A 20,659-nucleotide genomic window follows, 5' to 3' on the forward strand; every position below is an offset into this window, starting at 1 on the left:
CCTGCAATTTGTGTGCTCGCTCGAGTCTCAGAACCACAGCTGGGGATAAAGGCTGCAGGCTCAGAGTCAGGAACCCAGCGAGTTCTAGAGCACAGTTAGAGCACATCACACACGGCGATGTTGCTGTTTGCCTTGTCCGGGACTCCCTCGGCGCTTCACCTCTGCTTCTCTCAGAACACTGATCATTTAAGTTAAAAAAACTTTTTTGATGTTTATTTATTTTTGAGAGGTGGGGGCAGAGAGCGAGGGAGGACAGAAGATCCGAGGCAGGCCGGGTGCCGACAGCAGACGGCCCCGCGCGGGGCTTGAACTCACGAACCGTTGAGATCATGGCTTGAGCTGATGTCGGACACTCAGTCAATTGAGCCACCCATACACCTCCATTTAAGTTTTTAAAAAAAATTTTTAAAAGTTTATTTATTAGTTTTGAGAGAGAGAGATTGAGCGAGGGAAGGGCAGAGAGAGAGGGAGACAGAATCCGAAGCAGGCTCCAGGCTCCGAGCTGACAGCACAGAGCCTGATGGGGGGGCTCGAACTCATGAGCCATGAGATCATGACCTGAACCGAAGTCAGACGCTCAACCAACTGAGCCACCCAGGCACCCCGACCTCCATTTAAGTTTAAAGGAAGAGTTTTAAGATACTCTGCAGGTGGGATGAGTAGGTGCACATAATTGTGATAAAGCAAATACAGTACCAGAATCGTAGAATCTTAGGTGGTGGGTACACAGATGTTCACTACAAAATTCTGTCAATTTTGAATGTTTGAAAATTCAGATTGTCTCTTTGAAAATTTTGCATCGTAAAATGTTGGGAAGCATGCTGTGAACTTAAAAATGCGATTTGTGGGAAAGCTAGAAAATACCAAAAAATAGAAGGAGGAGAATAATCCCAGTAACCACACATCGCCCCTGCACCCAGAGGGAATCTCTGAGATGTTGGTATTTATCTTTCTTGTCTATTTCCATGTGTATTTATTTTGTTACATAATAGTAATTGTATGCATTACCCAAAGTTGAACACACTGATGTTTGTCAAGACTTGTTTTTTTTTTTTTTTTTTTTCCTGATCCTAAAATGAATATATGTGTATTTGAACATTTTGGAAAACTAGAAGAGAATTAAAAAGAAAATTAATACCCCCAATTTCACTGCCTAGTAATAAATACTGTTCACGTTTTGGCATATTTCCAGATTTTCTCCATTGTTTTCTTTTTTAAACAAAGTTTAAAAGTATATACTATTTTGTATAAGGCTTTTCATTAACTAATATGAAAGGGCATTTCTTGTCATTAAGTATTCTTTTAAAAAATTTTTTTAATGTTTACTTATTTTTGAGAGAGACAGACAGACAGAGCATGAGCAGGGAAGGGGCAGAGAGAGAGGGAGACACAGAATCCCAAGCAGGCTCCAGGCTCTGAGCTGTCAGCACAGAGCCTGATGTGGGGCTCGAACTCAGAAACTGTGAGAACATGACCTGAGCCAAGGTCAGATTCTTAACTGACTAAGCCACCCAGGCGCATTAAGTATTCTTTTAAAATAAATCTTTACAACATAACATGTAGTATCCTCGTATATAAATATGGCAAGAATTAAAGAATCTCTTTATGTAGGATTTTTACATATCCAATGTTTTGTCATTAGATGTAACTTTGGAATGGACATCTTTTGTGGATATTTCAGATGATTTACTTAAGATCTGGTCTCTAAATAGAAACTGGGTCAAAGAGTATGAATATTTTTAAGGTTAGTGATACAAATTGCCAAATTACCCTTCAGAAAAGTTGCACTAATTTTTATTCCCATCAGCAGCGAGTGAGGGTATGTGTTTACTTGTATCTTTTCTTATATTTAATATTAGTATTTTAGGGGCGCCTGGGTGGCTCAGTCGGTTGAACATCTGACTTTGGCTCAGGTCATGACATCATGGTTTGTGAGTTTAAGCCCTGCATCGGACTCTGTGCTGACAGCTCAGAGCCTGGAGCCTGCTTCAGATTCTGTGTCTCCCTCTGTTCCACCCCCACTCACACTCTGTCTCTCTCAAAAGTACATAAACATTAAAAAAAATAATAAAAACATAATATCAATATTTTAATTCCCCCAAAAGCCAGTTTTTAGTTTACATTTATTTGACCACTCGTGAGATAGTGATACTAGAATGTGTTTGTGTTAATGGTAATATGTATATCTCCTTTTTAAATTCTTTATCATGCTCTTTGTCCATTTTTTCCTAGTTTGATATTTAAATCTTTTTTATTGGTTCGTAAAAACTTTTTTTTTTTAATTTTTTTTAACGTTTATTTATTTTTGAGGCAGAGAGAGACAGAGCATGAACGGGGGGAGGGTCAGAGAGAGGGAGACACAGAATCCGAAACAGGCTCCAGGCTCTGAGCTGTCAGCACAGAGCCCGACGCGGGGCTCGAACTCATGGACCGTGAGATCGTGACCTGAGCCGAAGTCAGCCGCTCAATCGACTGAGCCACCCAGGCGCCCCAAAACTCTTTATATATTAAAGATAGTTATCTGTTTTTCTGTCATTTTCTTCCAGCTGATCGTGGTCATTTGTGGTATTGTTTCAATGCATAGAATGTGCTGGTCTCGCTCTTTTGGCTAGAAGTAACAAGCAGCCCACTTACACCAGCTTAGGTAAAGAAGTTTTTAATTTAAGGACACAGGTGGAGAGGTAGGAGGATTCTCGTGAAAATCTAAGAACTTGAGCTATAATAAGGCTGGGTCTCCCAGGGAGCTGGGAGGCAGTTCAGGATCAAGGTCGTCGCAGGCACCTCGGCTGCTGGAGTTAGTACGTACCCATGCACGTGACGCACTAGCCATTCTTGATTTGTCAAAGCATCTTCTATTTGACCAGAGTTGGCATTCTCTCCTCTCACCCTTGGTTTGGCCCATGGTCCCTGGAGTCTCTCTTGCTTCCTCTACATCATGACTTTTCAGTGTTAGCCCCCACTGCCAGAAAGCTATCCTCCTCCCCCCACCTCCATTTCTTGGTTCAGGTCTTTGAGTCAGAGCAAGAGGGAGAGTGCAAGCGACAACCAGCTTCACTTATCACGGAGGATCATAGGGCGAGGAATTTTCCGGCCCGTGCCTGCTTCGGGTCCGGCTGGCTGACGTGGGAGGCAGTGGTCACATGGAATGAAATCTGTTTGCCTGGGCAGCTGGGGTTGTGGGCAATCATTTTCCCTTAAAAGGGAGTCTGAACATAGCAGGCAGTGATAGAAACTTAAAAAAAAATTTTTTTAATGTTTATTTATTTTTGAGACACACACACACACACACACACACACACACGAGTGTGAGCGGGGGAGGGGCAGAGAGAGAGGGAGACACAGAATCCCAAGCAGGCTCCAGGCTCTGAGCTGTCGGCACAGAGTCTGACGCGGGGCTTGAACTCACAGACCATGAGATCATGACCTGAGCTGAAGTTGGATGCTCAACCGACTGAGCCACCCAGGCGCCCCTAGAAACTTTTAATAATAAGACCTTTAACATTTTTAAAACGTTTAAAAACCTTTTTATCTTTTCCTTTGTGCCTTTTTCTTTGGCTTTTATCCCTAGTGGGTCTTGATTCTAAGATGATACCTATCCCTCAATATTAGTTTAAAATTTATGTTTTTATATCTTATATTGAAGCGTTACTGATTTTTAAACATCATTAACGTGGTCATATTTACAGGTTCCAGATGGGAGATGATTTCAAGGGATTTTGGTGACAGATAATAGCCACCTTTTCCAATTAAAAACTGCAAGCTCATCAACATGAGGGATTTTTCCCCCCCATCTAAAAATCTTAAAAAGTTTTTATTATACAAGTAACTCAGGGGCACCTGGGTGACTCAGTTGGTTAAGCATCTGACTCTCGATTTCAGCTCAGGTCATGCTCTCCGGGTTTGTGACATTGAGTCTTGCGTCGAGCTCTGCGCTGATGGCATGGAGGCTGCTTGGGATTCTCTCTCTCTCCCTCTCTTTGCCCCTCCCCCACTCATATTCTCCCTCCCCGCCCCCCATCTCTCTCAAAATAAATAAAGAACATTTAAAAAATGTTGAAAGTCTCTGAAGGCCATCCCCCACTGTAAATAATATACAACAATTTGGTCTGTTTTTCCCAGATCATGCATAGTATATACAGTGCATTTTGCTTATAAATATACAAAAATGTATTTTAGGTAAAAAATGGGATAATCATGTCTTCCACATACTTTTACAATTAGTTCCACGTCAGCTCATATAAATCTACCTTGTTATCTCCAATGGCTGTATGTGCACATGGGCAGGTGGATGCAGGATAATTTATCTAATTGGTTCTTGTTGATGATTGTGTAGGTTGTTTTTCCGATAATTTCGGAGGCCAGAAATTGTTCCTCGGTTTGCTTGCTAAGGAAAATGGCTGTTATGCAGCTCTTTGTAACTCTGTTTTTGTGGGAAGGATAAAGACTTTTTGTTCTGAAATCCCATGGACACAGAGTCTCAGCTTTGCCATTGTTTCTGCCTGCGTTGTGCAGTAGAACCCTGGTTACCGTGCGTGCTGGGGAATCCCAGGAGTCCAGCCCTGGAGAGGTAGCTCTCTTGCTTTTCAAAAGAAAAAAAAATTTTAAATGGTTATTTTTTGAGAGAGAGAAAGAGAGAGAGGGAGAAAGAAAGAGAGATCGTGAGTGGGGGAGGGGCAGAGAGAGAGAGGGAGACACAGAATCCGAAGCAGGCTCCAGGCTCCGAGCTGTTAGCACAGAGCCCGACGCAGGGCTTGAACTCAAAAACCGCGAGATCGTGACCTGAACCGAAGTCAGATGCTCAACCGACTGAACCACCCAGGCGCCCCGAGGTAGCTCTCTTCCTGATGCTCCCTGTTGGCCACTTGTTCCTGGAGGAAGAACCAGCTGACAAACAGATCCCCCAGAATGTGGATCAAGCTGAGTGAGGGAGACATCACTACCTATCCTTTTTTTTTAAAGTTTATTTATTTGATTTGAGAGAGACAGAGACAGCACCAGTGGGGGAGGGGCAGAGAGAGAGGGAGAGGGAGAGAGAGAATCCCAAGCGGGCTCCACACCGCTAGCACAGAGCCCGATGTGGGGCTGGAGCCCACAAAGCCACGGGATCATGACCTGAGCAGAAACCAAGAGTTGGGCACTCAACTGACTGAGCCACCCAGCTACCTCACTACCCATCCTTTTATAACAGGAGTTGGCAAACTTTTTCTGTAAAGCTCAGATAGTGACGATTTTACGGTTTGCAGATCATGGGGTCTCCGTTGCAACCCCTCAACTCATCTACCGTAGAGAGAAAGCAACCCCAGACAATATGTAAATGAGTGGGTGTGGCTGTGTGCCAATAAAATTTTATGGACCCTGAAGTTTGAATTTCATGCAGTTTCATGTGTCACAGAACATCATTCTTCTTTTGACTTTTCCCCCAACCACTTAAAAAAACATTCTTAGCTTGCATACAAAAATAAGCACAGGCACAAATTTGGCACTGGGATTGTCCTGCTCATACATCTGATTTTATAACATGATTCCTTGAGTTCTTAACTTGGATTCAGCTCAGCTGGCTTGTGTGTTTCATCAAGTTATTGTTTCTCTAGTTAGATTTTATGACAGAGGGTGAAGTCATTCATATTCTTAGTTCATGGCATCCTGTCCTGGCTGGTCCCTGTAAGACACCCCCCCCCCCCCCCACCGCCCTTCTCTTGTGGGTTTTTTTGTTTTGGTTTCTTTGGGTTCCCTTATATCCTCATCCCTTTCCAACGGCTGGGATCCTGATGTATTTAATGTGTGTTCCTTAGTCCACATGATTCTGTTCTTGTTTTTGTTGGTTTTTTATTTTTTATTTTATTAAAAAAATACTTATTTATTTATTTGTTTGTTTTGAGAGAGAGAGAGAGAGAGAGAACGAGCAGGGGAGGGGCAGAGAGAGAGAGAGAGAGACAGAACGAGCAGGGGAGGGGCAGAGTGAGAGAGAAGGAGAGAGAAAATCCCAAGCAGGCTCTGTGCTGTCAGTGCAGAGCCCTATGTGGGGCTTGAACCCATGAACCGTGGGGATCATGACCTGAGCTGAAACCAAGAGTCAGACGCTTAACCGACTGAGCCACCCAGGCACCTTCTTGTTGGTTTTTTAAAACGATCTTTGCGGGTATGGTTCTTCTAAGATGCATATCATTGGTTTGCGTGTGGGTACCTTTAATCTATATAAGCGGTGTTGGGTTGCAGAGCTATTCTCATTTTTCCACTTAGCTCTGTATCTAAAAGATCATCCTTGTTGCCATGTGAACACCGAGTCTTTGCACTAGTTAGAAACTGGTGCACAGGGCTCCACAGGTGAGTCCGCCACCTTTCACTTCATTTTTAAAAAGAAGTGTCCTTGGGTGCTATTATGTATTGGCCTTGTGCATATTTGGAAATAGGTACCATCTGCTCCTATAAGGGGCAGGCAATTTGCTTGTGTATTTTAATGCTTGCTTGCTTATTTATTTATTTATTTATTTATTTATTTATTTATTTCCAGAGAGAGAGACAGAATGCAAGTGGGGGAGGAGCAAAGAGAGAGGGAGACAGAATCCGAAGCAGGCTCCAGGCTCTGAGCTGTCAGCCCGGAGCCCGACGCGAGCCTTGAACTCACGAACTGTGAGATCATGACCTGAGCCGAAGCCGGATGCTTAACCGACTGAGCTACCCAGGTGCCCCATGATTGCAGATTTTAAAAAATCAAAACTTTTTTCCTTCAAACTTTAGATATCCATTAACATTAATTTTTTTATTTATTTAAAAAATTTTGTGTTTAGGGACGCCTGGGTGGCTCAGTTGGTTAAGCTGCTGGCTCTTGATTTTGGCTCAAGTCGTGATCTCATGATTTGTGGGTTTGAGCCCTGCATCAGGCTCTGTGCTGACAGCTTGGAGCCTACTTGGGATTCTCTCTTCCTCTCTTGCTGCCTTCTTCCCCTCTCCTCTGCTCGTGCTTTCTCTCTCAAAAATAAATAAATAAACATTAAAAAAAATAAAATCTGTTTTAAAAATTGAGGTCTAATTGATCCTTTTTAGCATTCCTCTCTTTTAAAATTCTTATTTATTCATTTATTTAGAGAGAGGGCACAAGTGAACGAGGGGCAGAGAGAGAGAAAGAATCCCCTAAGGGGCATAAAGACAGAGAGAGAGAGAGAGAGAGAGAGAGAGAGAGAGAGAGAGAGAAGTGGGGCTCACCCAGAGCTCATGTTTTACCTGAAGTGGGGCTTGTGTTCACCCAAAGCAGGGCTTGATGTAAGACTTGAACTCACGAACTGTGAGATCATGACCTGAGCCAAAGTCAGATTCTTTTTTTTTTTTGATTTAGAAAGTATTTGCAATTTATTTTTGCAATTTTATTTTTTAAAATTTACATCCAAATTAGTTAGCATATAGTGCAACAATGATTTCAGGAGTAGATTCCTTAATGCCCCTGACCCATTTAGTCCATCCCCCCTCCCACCACCCCTCCAATAACCCTCGGTTTGTTCTCCATATTTATGAGTCTCTTCTGTTTTGTCCTCCTCCCTGTTTTTAAATTATTTTTGCTTCCCTTCCCTTATGCTCATCTGTTTTGTATCTTAAATTCCTCATATGAGTGAAGTCATATGATATTTGTCTTTCTTTGACTAATTTCGCTTAGCGGAATACCCTCTAGTTCCATCCACATAGTTGCAAATGGCAAGATTTCATTCTTTTTGACTGCCGAGTAATACTCCATTGTATATATACACCACATCTTCTTTATCCATTCATCCATCGATGGACATTTGGGCTCTTTCCATACTTTGGCTATTGTTGATCGTGCTGCTATAAACATTGGGGTGCATGTGTCCCTTCGAAACAGCACACCTGTATCCCTTGTAGTGCAATTGCTGGGTCGTAGGGTAGTTCTATTTTTAGAAAATGATACTGTTTTCCAGAGTGGCTGCACCAGCTTTTATTCGCACCAACAATGCAAAAGAGATCCTCTTCCTCCACATCCTCACCAACATCTGTTGTTGCCTCAGTTGTTAATGTTAGCCATTCTGACAGGTGTGAGGTGCTATTTCATTGTGGTTTTGATTTGTTATTTCCCTGATGATGAGCGATGTGGAGCATTTTTTCATGTGTTGGTTGGCCATCTGGATGTCTTCTTTGGCAAAGTGTCTATTCATGTCAGTTGCCCTTTTCTTCACTGGATTATTTGTTTTTTGGGTGTTGAGTTTGAGAAGTTCTTTGTAGATTTTGGATACTAACCCTGTATCTGATATGTCATTTGCAAGTATCTTCTCCCATTCTGTCAGTTGCCTTTTAGTTTTGCTGAGTGTTTCCTTCGCTGTACAGAAGATTTTTATTTTGCTGAGGTCCCAGTAGTTCATTTTTGCTTTTATTTCCCTTGCCTCTGGAGACGTGTTGAGTTAGAAGTTGCTGTGGCCAAGGTCAAAGAGGTTTTTGCCTGCTTTCTCCTTGAGGATTTGGATGGCTTCCTGTCTTACATTGAGGCTTTTCATCCATTTTGAGTTTATTTTTGTGTCTGGTGTTAGAAAGTGGTCCAGGTTCATTGTTCTGCATGTTGCTGTCCAGTTTTCCCAGCACCACTTGCTGAAGAGACTGTCTTTATTCCATTCTTTCCTGCTTTGTCAAAGATTAGTTGGCCATACATTTGTGCGTCCATTTCTGGGTTCTCTATTCTGTTCCATTGATCTGAGTGTCTGTTCTTGTGTCACAAAGTCAGATTCTTAACGACTGAGCCACTCAGGCGTCCCCTTTCTTTTCTTTAATAATTTTAGTTTTTTTAATACATGTTTTTTTTTCATTGCCATGATCATCATTTACTTTTTTTTTATATATATGAAATTTATTGTCAAATTGGTTTCCGTACAACACCCAGTGCTCATCCCAGAAGGTGCCCTCCTCAATACCCATCACCCACCCTCCCCTCCCTCCCGCCCCCCATCAACCCTCAGTTTGTTCTCAGTTTTTAACAGTCTCTTACGCTTTGGCTCTCTCCCACTCTAACCTCTTTTTTTTTTTTTCCTTCCCCTCCCCCATGGGTTCCTGTTAAGTTTCTCAGGATCCACATAAGAGTGAAACCATATGGTATCTGTCTTTCTCTGTATGGCTTATTTCACTTAGCATCACACTCTCCAGTTCCATCCACGTTGCTACAAAAGGCCATATTTCATTTTTTCTCATTGCCACGTAGTACTCCATTGTGTATATAAACCACAATTTCTTTATCCATTCATCAGTTGATGGACATTTAGGCTCTTTCCATAATTTGGCTATTGTTGAGAGTGCTGCTATGAACATTGGGGTACAAGTGCCCCTATGCATCAGTACTCCTGTATCCCTTGGATAAATTCCTAGCAGTGCTATTGCTGGGTCATAGGGTAGGTCTATTTTTAATTTTCTGAGGAACCTCCACACTGCTTTCCAGAGCGGCTGCACCAATTTGCATTCCCACCAACAGTGCAAGAGGGTTCCCGTTTCTCCACATCCTCTCCAGCATCTATAGTCTCCTGATTTGTTCATTTTGGCCACTCTGACTGGCGTGAGGTGATACCTGAGTGTGGTTTTGATTTGTATTTCCCTGATGAGGAGCGACGCTGAACATCTTTTCATGTGCCTGTTGGCCATCCGGATGTCTTCTTTAGAGAAGTGTCTATTCATGTTTTCTGCCCATTTCTTCACTGGGTTATTTGTTTTTCGGGTGTGGCGTTTGGTGAGCTCTTTATAGATTTTGGATACTAGCCCTTTGTCCGATATGTCATTTGCGAATATCTTTTCCCATTCTGTTGGTTGCCTTTTAGTTTTGTTGGTTGTTTCCTTTGCTGTGCAGAAGCTTTTTATCTTTTTTTTTTTTTTTTAATTTTAACGTTTATTTATTTTTGAGACAGAGAGAGACAGAGCATGAACGGGGGAGGGTCAGAGAGAGAGGGAGGCACAGAATCCGAAACAGGCTCCAGGCTCTGAGCGGTCAGCACAGAGCCCGACGCGGGGCTCGAACTCACGGACCGCGAGATCATGACCTGAGCCGAAGTCGGACACTTAACCGACTGAGCCACCCAGGAGCCCCGAAGCTTTTTATCTTCATAAGGTCCCAGTAATTCACTTTTGCTTTTAATTCCCTTGCCTTTGGGGATGTGTCGAGTAAGAGATTGCTACGGCTGAGGTCAGAGAGGTCTTTTCCTGCTTTCTCCTCTAAGGTTTTGATGGTTTCTTGTCTCACATTCAGGTCCTTTATCCATTTTGAGTTTATTTTTGTGAATGGTGTGAGAAAGTGGTCTAGTTTCAACCTTCTGTATGTTGCTGTCCAGTTCTCCCAGCACCATTTGTTAAAGAGGCTGTCTTTTTTCCATTGGATGTTCTTTCCTGCTTTGTCAAAGATGAGTTGGCCATACGTTTGTGGGTCTAGCTCTGGGGTTTCTATTCTATTCCATTGGTCTATGTGTTAATACATGTTTTTAATGTTTATTATTTTTGAGAGAGAGAGAGAGAGAAACAGAGACAGAGAGCAAGCAGGGAAGGGGCAGAGAGAGAGGGAGACACAGAGTCCGAAGCAGGCTCCAGGCTCTGAGCTCTCAGCACACAGCCCGACCCGGGGCTCAAACTCAGACTGCGAGATCATGACCTGAGCTGACGTCGGCCGCTTAACTGACTGAGCCACCCAGGCACCCCTAATAGTTCTAGTTTTAAAAAAAGTTTATTTGTTTTAGCAATCTCTCCACCCAACGTGGGGCTTGAACTCACAACCCTGAATCAAGAGCCGCTCCGTCCACAACTGAGCCAGCCAGGCGCCCCTTTAGCATTCATTTCTATGAGTTTTCACCAACACACATGACTGCATAGCTGTCACCACCATCAGATACGGAACATTACGGAAAGTTTGTTCCTCCCTCCTGCCCCTTTGTTGTCCGCTCCTCTCCCCACTCCCGGCCCCTGGCAATCACGGATCGTTTTTCTCTCCTATAGTGACGGCTTTTCTGGAACGAGACATACATGGGCTAATACATTGCACTGCTTTTGGGGTATGGCTTCCTTTACTGAGCACCAGGCTTTTGCCGCTCTGTTACCTTTTGATGTTTACGGTTATAAGGTTTGAATTTCTTTGTAGATATTTTTGTCATTGCAATAAAAAAATTTTTTTTTCAGGCATCCTTCTATGTGTAGACCTCCTTTCACTGGTATTTGTCTGGAACACAGTGAGCTCCTCGGGTCTGCATACCCACCAACTGCTCATTGCCTGACATCTTATTACTGATGGTCAAACTGTCTCCTGTCGTAGTCGGTGGGCTTCCTGAGGGCTGGATCCCTGCCTTGTCTTCATGTCCTTGCTTATTCATGGGGACCCCCAGCTAAACTCCCTTTGGGGGATTTCTGAAGACCCCCTAATTCTCACCAAACCATACACAATACATTTTTTTTCTTTTATTCTGGAAAACAAGTGGGATTCATAAATCACAACCATTGTCCATTGTTCTGAAGTAGGTTCCCAGTAAGGTCGGGGAGCCTTCTTTTTGGCAGACTATTTACAATCACTGCAGAAGACAACATGATTTATCCATAACGTTTCTGTGAAAAGATTTTTTTCCCTGTCATATGTAATAGTTCTTTGCAGTTTTAATGTTTGTATAAATAGAAATGAACTTGCCATTGACCTTGCTTTGTAGCCTTGTGGAGTTGTGATTGGCTAGTCCCACTAACCTTTGTTTTTATCCCCAGGGAGGCCATGCAAGGGTGAGTCCTCCCCATCGCATCCTTGATGAAATCTCTGTCAGGTCCGTGGAGCTTAACGGTGGAATGTGGGCGAGCCCCTGTGGGTCTGCCCACCAAGGGCAAGCAGGCCAGAGGCTCCCACCCCCCCAGATCCTTCACTCGCTGAAGACTAAAGGGATTTTCCTTGCTCATTAAAGAGATTTAAGATTGGCTTGGACCACAGAAGCTTGTCACCCCTGATTCTGGTCCAAATCGAATGCTCCCACCCCCAGCACTTAGCATAGGGTCTGTTGCTGGTCCGTCAATAATGCTAAGGCAAGTGATCTCGAACCTCTCTGAAGTTTTCTCCGGCTCTGCCCCACGCGCCCCAGCAGGGTAGGGCTCCCAGTGGCATTTCCCTGGCACACACGCACCCACTCACCCCTGCGTGCACTCCTTGTGAGGCAATAAGAAGTATAATTTTGGGTTTTTGTCCCCAATTCCTGGCACGAGGCTTCTAAAACCCTTGTAATTTCCTGACTGACAGGAGAGAGAGGAGAATCTTTCATTATTCTTAACAAGCCCCTTCCACCCGCACTGGAGTTTCTGCTCATGAGGTGATGAGAGTTCAGAGCTGGAGGAACTGACCTGATTAGAGGGCTGGAAATTTCAGCCCCACCTCTGACCTCCTGGGAGGGGAGAGAGGCTGGAGGGCGAGATCATCGCTAAGGACCCATGAATGAATCAATCATGCCTGTGTAACTAACGCAGCCTCCGTGAGGACCCTAACCTAAGGGGTTCGGAGAGCTTCTGGGTTGGTGAACACAGGGAGGTGCTGGGAGAGTGGCACCCCGGACGGCTGTGTGCGTCCCACATGCCTTCCGGGTGCGGCGTGTCTCTGCCATCTGGCTGTTCTGAGTTGCATTCTTTATAACAAACCGGTGACCTAGTAAGTGAATGGTTCCTGAGTCCTGTGAGCCATTCTAGCAAATTATAGAACCTGAGGAGGGGGATATGGGAACCCCTGATTTATAGCTGGTTGGTCAGAAGCGCAGGTGACACCCAGGATTTGTGACTGGCAGCTGAAGTGGAGTTGGCGGGGGGCAGCCTTGGGGGACTGAGCCCTTAACCCGTGGGGTCGGTGTTAACTCTGGGCAGTGAGTGTCGGAATCGGCGTAAATTGTACGACATCCAGTCCATTTCCACCGAGGATCGAATGGCTTGGTGTGGAAAAACCACATCCAGAGACATACCAATTCTTGGTCAGGCCCAAGGCCAGGTTGCGGAGTACCTAAGAGACACCCTCCCAATTTGACAGCCTCTGGCAAGGGACCCCAGCCTCTGCTACCTGGTTCCAAGGTCTCACTTGTGCCACCTCTAACAGCCCTGTTCTTGACTTTGCAGCCAGAGCCCAAAGTTGGAGACCTGATTGAGATTTTCCGCCCTTTCTACAGACACTGGGCCATCTACGTTGGCGATGGATACGTGGTCCACCTGGCACCCCCAAGTAAGGGCGCTGAGGGCCTCCGCTGTGCTGGGGCTGGGAGGAGAGGGAGATGGGCGGCTGTGGGCAACAGGTGACCTCAGCTCCCCGCCTGGTGGCTGGTTCCTGAGTGCTGCGGGGAGGCAATCTGGTGTGAGGCAATGGTTTTCAAACTCTGCCCCTTGGGACCCTAAGGGTTCCCTGTAGGGGCTGAGATGGGCTTCCAAGGGGGTGGCTCTGCTTTTGTGTTTTGTTTTGAGAGAGAGAGAGAGAATGTGAGCAGGGGACAGGGGCAGACAGAGAGGGAGAGAGAGAGAGAATCCCAAACAGGCTCTGAGTTTAGTGCAGAGCCTGACACGGGGCTTGATCCCACAACCCTGGGATCATGACCTGAGCCAAAATCAAGAGTTGGATGCTCAACTGACTGAGCCATGCAGGCGCCCAGAACACATTCAACTCTTTTTCTTTCTTTTTTTTTTTTTAACATTTATTTATTTTTGAGACAGAGAGAGACAGAGCATGAACGGGGGAGGGGCAGAGAGAAAGGGAGACACAGAATCCGAAGCAGGCTCCAGGCTCCGAGCTGTCAGCACAGAGCCCGACGCGGGGCTTGAACTCACGGACCGTGAGATCATGACCTGAGCCAAAGTCGGACGCTCAACCGACTGAGCCACCCAGGCGCCCCAACACACTCAACTCTTAAGTGTAAAGCTCCCTGAGAGAGCATGGGCTTTTGGGCAGCAGGTTCGGTGGCGAACCTAGTTTCTGGTCTTCAGTCTTGGTTTCCTTTTCTGTAAACTGAGGCTAAGAACACTTCACCGGGAGAATCGTTGTGACGGTCCCCCATCACTTTTCTTACACTTTTTTTTTTCGCTTAAACTGAGGTATAACATAAATATAGTAAAGTACAGAAACATAGTAAAGCGTATGGTCAGTGAATTAAAAAAAAAAAGTCTCCATCCGTGTGACAGTGACCCAGATCAAGATCTGGAACATTCCCCCTACCCTAAGAGGCTCCCTCTTATCACTGCCCCACCCCCACCCCCAGGGACGATCGCTATTGTAGCTTCTCTTGCCATAAATCAGTTTTGCCTGCTCTAGACCTTCATGTCAGAAGAGCTGCATAGTCTGTGCTCCTTTGTGTCTGGCTTCTTTCCTTCAGCCCGTGAGAGTCATCGGCTTGTGAGGAGCAAGTTATCATTGCTGGGTGTTTTCTGTTATGTGAATACACCTTGGTTTGCTATCCGTTCTCCTGCTGATGGACATTGGATTGGTTCCAGTGTTTGGCTGCTATGAATACAGTTGCTGTGGACATTCTTAGACAAGTCTTTTGCCCCCGCCCTCCCCCTTCCTCTAACTAATGGCCTCACCCTGTAATTACAGAGAAACCAGAAGTAACCAGAGTATAGGTCATCTTCCCCAGCCCCGGTGAACCAAAACCCCCAATATCTGCACCCATATCATCTGCCTTTTCTTCTGCTAAAATGCAAAAAGTGCCCCTGTCCTAAGGTTTAAAAGGCCAGCCTCTGCATGGGGGTCCTAGACCCCCTCTCTTACTTTCATGAGCACTTTGCTCCTCAAATTCCTCACCTCCTGTATTATCATGGTCCCCCTCTCTACTAGGTTATTCCAACTGGCGTAGGAACCACGGTAATAGCTCTGTTGATGAAATGAACAACGCTCCCCGCCCTCCCCATGTCTTCTCTAGATAACTCCCTGTAGAGCGAATCTTTGATTGTCTACCATGGCCATCAACACTTCTTCACTTGCCCGTCCCTCTTCGGTTCCCTCCACTGGGCTGTCTCTTTGTTTAGCCCCCTCCCGAAGTAGCCCTTCTCACAGCTACTGAAAGACCTTTCACATCTTGACAAAGCTAAAGGTCCATTTTCTCGTCAAAACTTACTAGGCTTCTCTGCAGCATTTGATGCGAGCAACCTCTCTCTGGTCTTCACCCAGCACCCGTCTTACTTCCTCTCTCACTGGGCCCTCCTTTCATGGTCTCCTGTGTGGGTTCTTCATCCTGTCCCATATCCCTCATCCTTACTCTCCCCAGGTGACCTCCTCGGGCCCCTGGCTTCCGGCACTTTCTATTGGTGGATGTTTCCTAAGCCCATACCCGCAGCTTAGGCCTCCCCACTCAGCTTCAGCCTTGTATATAGCCTCTTGACCACTTGGCATCTCCACTTGGGTGTCCAGCACATTGAGCTTGACACGCCCTGAAAGTCTCCAGTGGATGGCACTACCCAGCTTCTGGAGCCCAAAATCCAGGCGTCATCCTCAATCCTTTTCACCCCGCATCTGATCCACCAGGAAAGCTGGTTGCCTTTATCTCCAAGGCAGACCCCGGGTCTGATCACTTCTCACCGTCTCCACTGTCGTGCCCTGGGGTAAGCTATCGTTCTCTCATCTGAAGCTTCCGGCTGGTCTCTCTGCCTCTCGCCCGCTTGTGGTCCATCCCTCCTTCCCTGGGCAGCCAGCATGATCATTCTAAAGTATAAATCTGATTATGTGACTTCTCTCCTTAAAATTCCTCCCCCCTCTCAGTTCAAGTTTAATAGAAACAACAAAAGATCAAAAGCGATACCCCACTACCGTGCAGATCAGTTGGCCTGCCCCATAGCACAGCCTGAGCTGTGACCAGGAAGAAAGGGAGGAAGGCTGGCCCGAGGAAGAAAGGCTGGCCTCCCCAGCCCCTGCAGGAAAGGCCTGTCCTATCCCAGTACCAAATCTAAAGTCTTGTGTTTTAAGCATGACAATAGTACAAAAGAGGTTTTGTTTTCATGGCCGCCCACTGCAGCCCGGCCCGAAAATGACCCAGCGCTCGCCTCTGCTTAGAGAATTATTCTTTGCTCTTCTGGACATCGGGCTTGACTGTATCACTGTCAGGCTTTCAGCCAGCTGGGCCCACTCCCCCCATGCTTGTCAGTAAACTGGGAGGCCTGAACGAGTCTCAGAGTCTCATCCACAGAGCGGCCGACAGGGAGGTCATTCACGTGATGTGCCGAAGGATTCCTTCATGATCAATGATAAAGAGGCCCCTGAACGAGACGCCTCGATCAGCCTTGAAGACTCCATTGTCCTGAGCGATGGTACCCTAGGGGTGTGATACCTGGGTCCCAGTCCTGGGTGTGTGGATCCACGACAGAAATGAGAGTCCACAGAAGCACCGATCACTTGCAATCGAGTTTCTTACATTCTCCCGTCCTGTCACTGACAGCAAAGATCTCCGTGGGGAACGCGAAGGTGAAAAGACAAGACAGTAGAAGAAGAACACAGCGTAGATTTTCCTTTGTGGTCAGAGAGGCTGATGCCTTTGAACTGGCCATCTGGCATAACGGCCGTGGCTTTGTACTTGGGGGCAGGGTGCCCAGTTTTGGCATTTCCTGAAGCCATCTTGCTCTCTGCCCCTAACCACTCTCGAGCACCAGAGCTCACCTGGATGCCTCCCCCTTCATGGCACCCTAAGTTGAGTAGGGCAGGTCCCCGGGAGGGGGGGAGGATGAGGAGAAAGTGCCAACCGGGGTGTGGGAGTGCTTCTCACCAGCTCAGAGACAACGTGCCAAAGACCAGTTGGGAAGAAGATGCCCCTTAACATTCTTTTTTTTTAAATTTGTTTTAAGTTTATTCATTTTTGTGAGAGAGAGACAGAGCATGAGCAGGGGAGGGGCAGAAAGGGGGGGTGCGGGACACAGAATCCAAAGCAGGCTCCAGGCTCTGAGCTGTCAGCACCGAGCCCGATGTGGGGCTTGAACTCACGAACCGCGAGATCATGACCCGAGCTGAAGTCAGATGCTTAACTGACTGAGCCACCCAGGTGCCCCAATCCTTTTTTTTTTAAATGTTTGTTTTTGAGAGAGAGCAAGAGAGAGAGTGCGAATGAACAGGGGAGGGGCAGAGAGAGAGACAGAGGGTCCGAAGCAGGCTCTGCGCTGACAGCAGAGAGCCTGATGTGGGGCTCGAACTCACCTGAACTGAAGTCGGAGGCCTAACTGACTGAGCCACCCAGCCACCCCCAAATTCTTGATCGGCTCTTCCATGACACATAGAATAAGACTCAAAGTTTATACTGTGGCCCATGAGGTCCGGTGTGGTCTGGCCTCTGCTTGCCTCTGTGACCCTCATCTTTCTCTCCCCTCCTCCTGGGTCTCTGGATTGCAGCCACACCGGCCTCCCTGCAGCCTCTGGAGCACACCACACTCTTCCTTCTGGAGGCCCTTGCCCTTGACCTTCCTTTTGCATGTGGTGCTCCTTCCTGGATCTCAGCACAGCTGCCTTGCCCCCATCATTCCAGGCTCCACTCGACGCCCATTCCCTGGGGTGGACCTCCCCTTCCCGAGCCTCCCCTCTCCTGTAATCCTCTCCTAGTCATCGTCTCCTGTAATATTTCACCTAATCTAATCCAAAGCATTTTCACTACCTAGAAGTACCTGATTTTGTGTATTTGCTCCTTATCTGGGTGAGTCCTCTCACTGGAATGTGAGCCACTTGAGGGGAGGCACCCTGTCCAGTTCATGCCACTCTCTCCAGCACCTTGGACAAGGCCCGGCACACAGGAGGGCGTCCATGTTGCCTGATTGCACAGTGGATGTACCTGGTGGACAGGAGACAGGGGAGGGCATGGCAGGGATCCTGGGGACAGGTGTGTGTCACGGGTCATTGGGTGGGTGATGCTCCTTTAATGGGAAAAGTTGCTTCCACATGTATCTTATGAGAGCTATGCAGGAATCTTGCCAGATAGGTCAGGACTGACCTCATGCTACTCAGGAAGTGGTAGAAATCAGAGTTGGAAGGAAGCATGGAGAACGACCCTAATGATAGTGGCAGCTGACGCTTGCTGGGCACTCCCCCTGTTCCAGGCACCAGAGAAGTCACCTTACATGGCCAGGTCTGATCATCTTGCAGCCCCCACTGCGGTACAGTAGGGACAGAGAGGGCTGTTATTGTCACTGTTCTACAAGGAATTGGAGACTCTGAGAAGTTAAGCACCTTGCCCAAGGTCACACAGCAGATAGAGGTAGAGGTGGGAGTTGAACTCTGGCTGTCTGACTCTCCATTCTGGGCCTTTAAGCATGATGTTATACTGCCCAGTCTGATATTTCCCCCAGTTCGGTCATCAAATGTGTGCCGTACGCATGTGCCCTTTCTATGATTGATTAATTAATATTTCCTTTTTTTTTTTTAACGTTTATTTATTTTTGAGACAGGGAGAGACACAGCATGAACGGGGGAGGGGCAGAGAGAGAGGGAGACACAGAATCGGAAGCAAGCTCCAGGCTCCGAGCCATCAGCCCAGAGCCTGACGCGGGGCTCGAACTCGCGGACCGGGAGATCGTGACCTGAGCTGAAGTCAGACGCTCAACCGACTGAGCCACCCAGGCGCCCCAATATTTCCTTTTTTTAAAAAAAGATTTGTTTTTAAGTTTATTTATTTTGAGAGAGAGAGAGAGCGAGCACGAAGAGGGAAGGGACAGAGAGAGAGAGAGGGAGAGGGAGAGGGAGAGAGAATCCCAAGCAGGCTCCCTGCTGTCAGCACAGAGCCCAACGCAGGGCTCAATCCCACACAGCATGAGATTGTGACCTGAGCAAAAAATCAAGAGTCGGATGCTCAGCTGACTGAGCCACCCAGGCATCCCACTTAATTAATATTTTCTTTAATGGCTAACTTAAAAAAATTTTTTTAATGTTTATTTATTTTTGAGAGACAGAACGCGCGAGCAGGGGAGGGACAGAGAGAGAGGGAGACACAGAATCGGAAGCAGGCTCCAGGCTCTGAGCCGTCAGCACACAGCCTGACGTGGGGCTCGAACTCACGAACCGTGAGATCATGACCTGAACCGAAGTCCGATGCTTGACCGGCTGAGCCACCAGGCGCCCCTTTAATGGACTGACTTTAAAAACAGAAATTAATCCTTTGAAAAGGACCTTTAAATTACGATGTGTGTTTGGGTGTCAGTTTTGGTATGTAACTGGGGACTCCCACCGTGTTGGCTCAGCAAAATGAAGTGACAGGTCGGGACCACTCAGCGATGGAGCCAGAATGAGTCTCATTGTCAGCCAGGGCCCTATTGTACCACCCACCAGGGTACCCACCTCTTTTATTTACTCCAATGGCTCCCTCAAACACCTCCTGCCCTATTGGTAGCCAGTCTGAACTCCCCCGGTTTTCTAAATTCTCAGGATTCTACTCAGGGCAGAGGGGTTTAGTCCTCTTTGGAAAGCCCAAGCAGCGTAGGACCTGGAATCTGATCAGCCCCTCCTGGCATTGCTTGTTGCTGTCGCACGGTGTCACAGTGGAAGACAGTTCCCGCCCAGCCTAACAGGGTGCGTCCCCTGCCAGGAGGAGCCTTGGAGATCCCATCCCAGCAGGGCCACAGAGGCCCTCTGAGAGAGACTGGGTCCCTCCGGGGTCCACCTCTTTGGTGTGCACCCGCTTTTTTAGCCGTCGTACGCAAAGCACGCTCGCACTGTGTAGGTTGGCCGCCTTGGGGGGAGATGGCCAGTCTCTGTGCTGACATCAGCCTCCCCTCCCCACCCTCCTGGTCCTTGTATTGACCCTAGACTGCCTTTCTTTGAGGCAGTTTTATGGTTTTAAAAATGTCTAATGTTTATTTTTGAGAGAGGGAGGGAGGGAGGGGCAGAGAGAGAGGGAGACACGGAATCTGAAGCAGGCTCCAGGCTCTGAGCTGTCGGCACAGAGCCCGACGCAGGGCCCGAACCCACAGACCGCAAGATCATGACCTGAGCCGAAGTTGCATGCTTAACTGACTGAGCCACGCAGGCGCCCCTATTTTTTTTTAAATTAAAGTATAGTTGACACACGATGTTGCATTAGCTTCAGGTGTGCAGTGAAGGGACAAGTCTGTCCGTTCCGCTGTGCTCACCGCAAGTGTAGACGCCATCCGCCCCCATAAGAGGCTACTATGACATCCCTAATGACACTCCCTGTGCTGTGCCTTTTATCCCCATGACTTCCTCACCCCGTAACTGGAAGCCTATACCTCCCACTCCCACCCCACCCCTGCTCCTTCCCCTCTGGTGACCACCATTTCATTCTCTGTCTTATGGGTCTGTTTCTGCTTTTCGTTTATTTCTTTAGTCATTTGTTTCGTTTTTTAAGTTGCACATGTAAGTGAAATTATATGGTATCCATCTTTCCCCGTCTGACTTCTTTCGCTTCGCGTCATACCCTCAAGCTCCACCCGTGTGGTTGCAAATAGCAAGACCTCATCCTTTTTTTTTGTGGCTGAGTGATATTCCACAGGCAGTTTGATTTCTGGAGCTTTGGTGTCCCTTCCAGGCCCTCAGCCTCAGCCGGGGCCGTGCCAGTGCACCCAGTGGGCCTCCCTGGCACCGCGTCTCGAGGAACCGCTTCCAGAAGTCTGGGAGCTACAGATCCACCTTTTCTGCAGTAATCAGCCTTGTATTTGTCCCGGGAGCGCATCCCTGCTGGACTCCCAGAAGGGTCATACTCTATTCCCCTAGGGAGATGGC

The 20,659-nt window shown here is 47.0% G+C and overlaps 1 protein-coding gene and 1 pseudogene across 3 annotated transcripts in view; one reads left to right on the top strand and one right to left on the bottom strand.

Moving 5' to 3' along the window:
* The window catches only part of LOC125176962 (phospholipase A and acyltransferase 3), a 37,733-nt gene that overhangs the window by 8,512 nt on the left and 8,562 nt on the right, over positions 1–20,659 (top strand). For all 3 annotated transcript variants that reach the window (XM_047878928.1, XM_047878926.1, XM_047878927.1), the window contains exon 3: positions 13,090–13,192. In XM_047878928.1, coding sequence (XP_047734884.1) covers positions 13,090–13,192 — 103 coding nt within the window. The remainder of the gene's footprint in view (positions 1–13,089; positions 13,193–20,659) is intronic.
* Positions 16,008–16,796, bottom strand: LOC125176331 (peroxiredoxin-1-like; annotated as a pseudogene).

Source organism: Prionailurus viverrinus, chromosome D1 (genome assembly GCF_022837055.1).
Source record: "Prionailurus viverrinus isolate Anna chromosome D1, UM_Priviv_1.0, whole genome shotgun sequence".
Taxonomy (NCBI): Eukaryota; Metazoa; Chordata; class Mammalia; order Carnivora; family Felidae; genus Prionailurus; species Prionailurus viverrinus.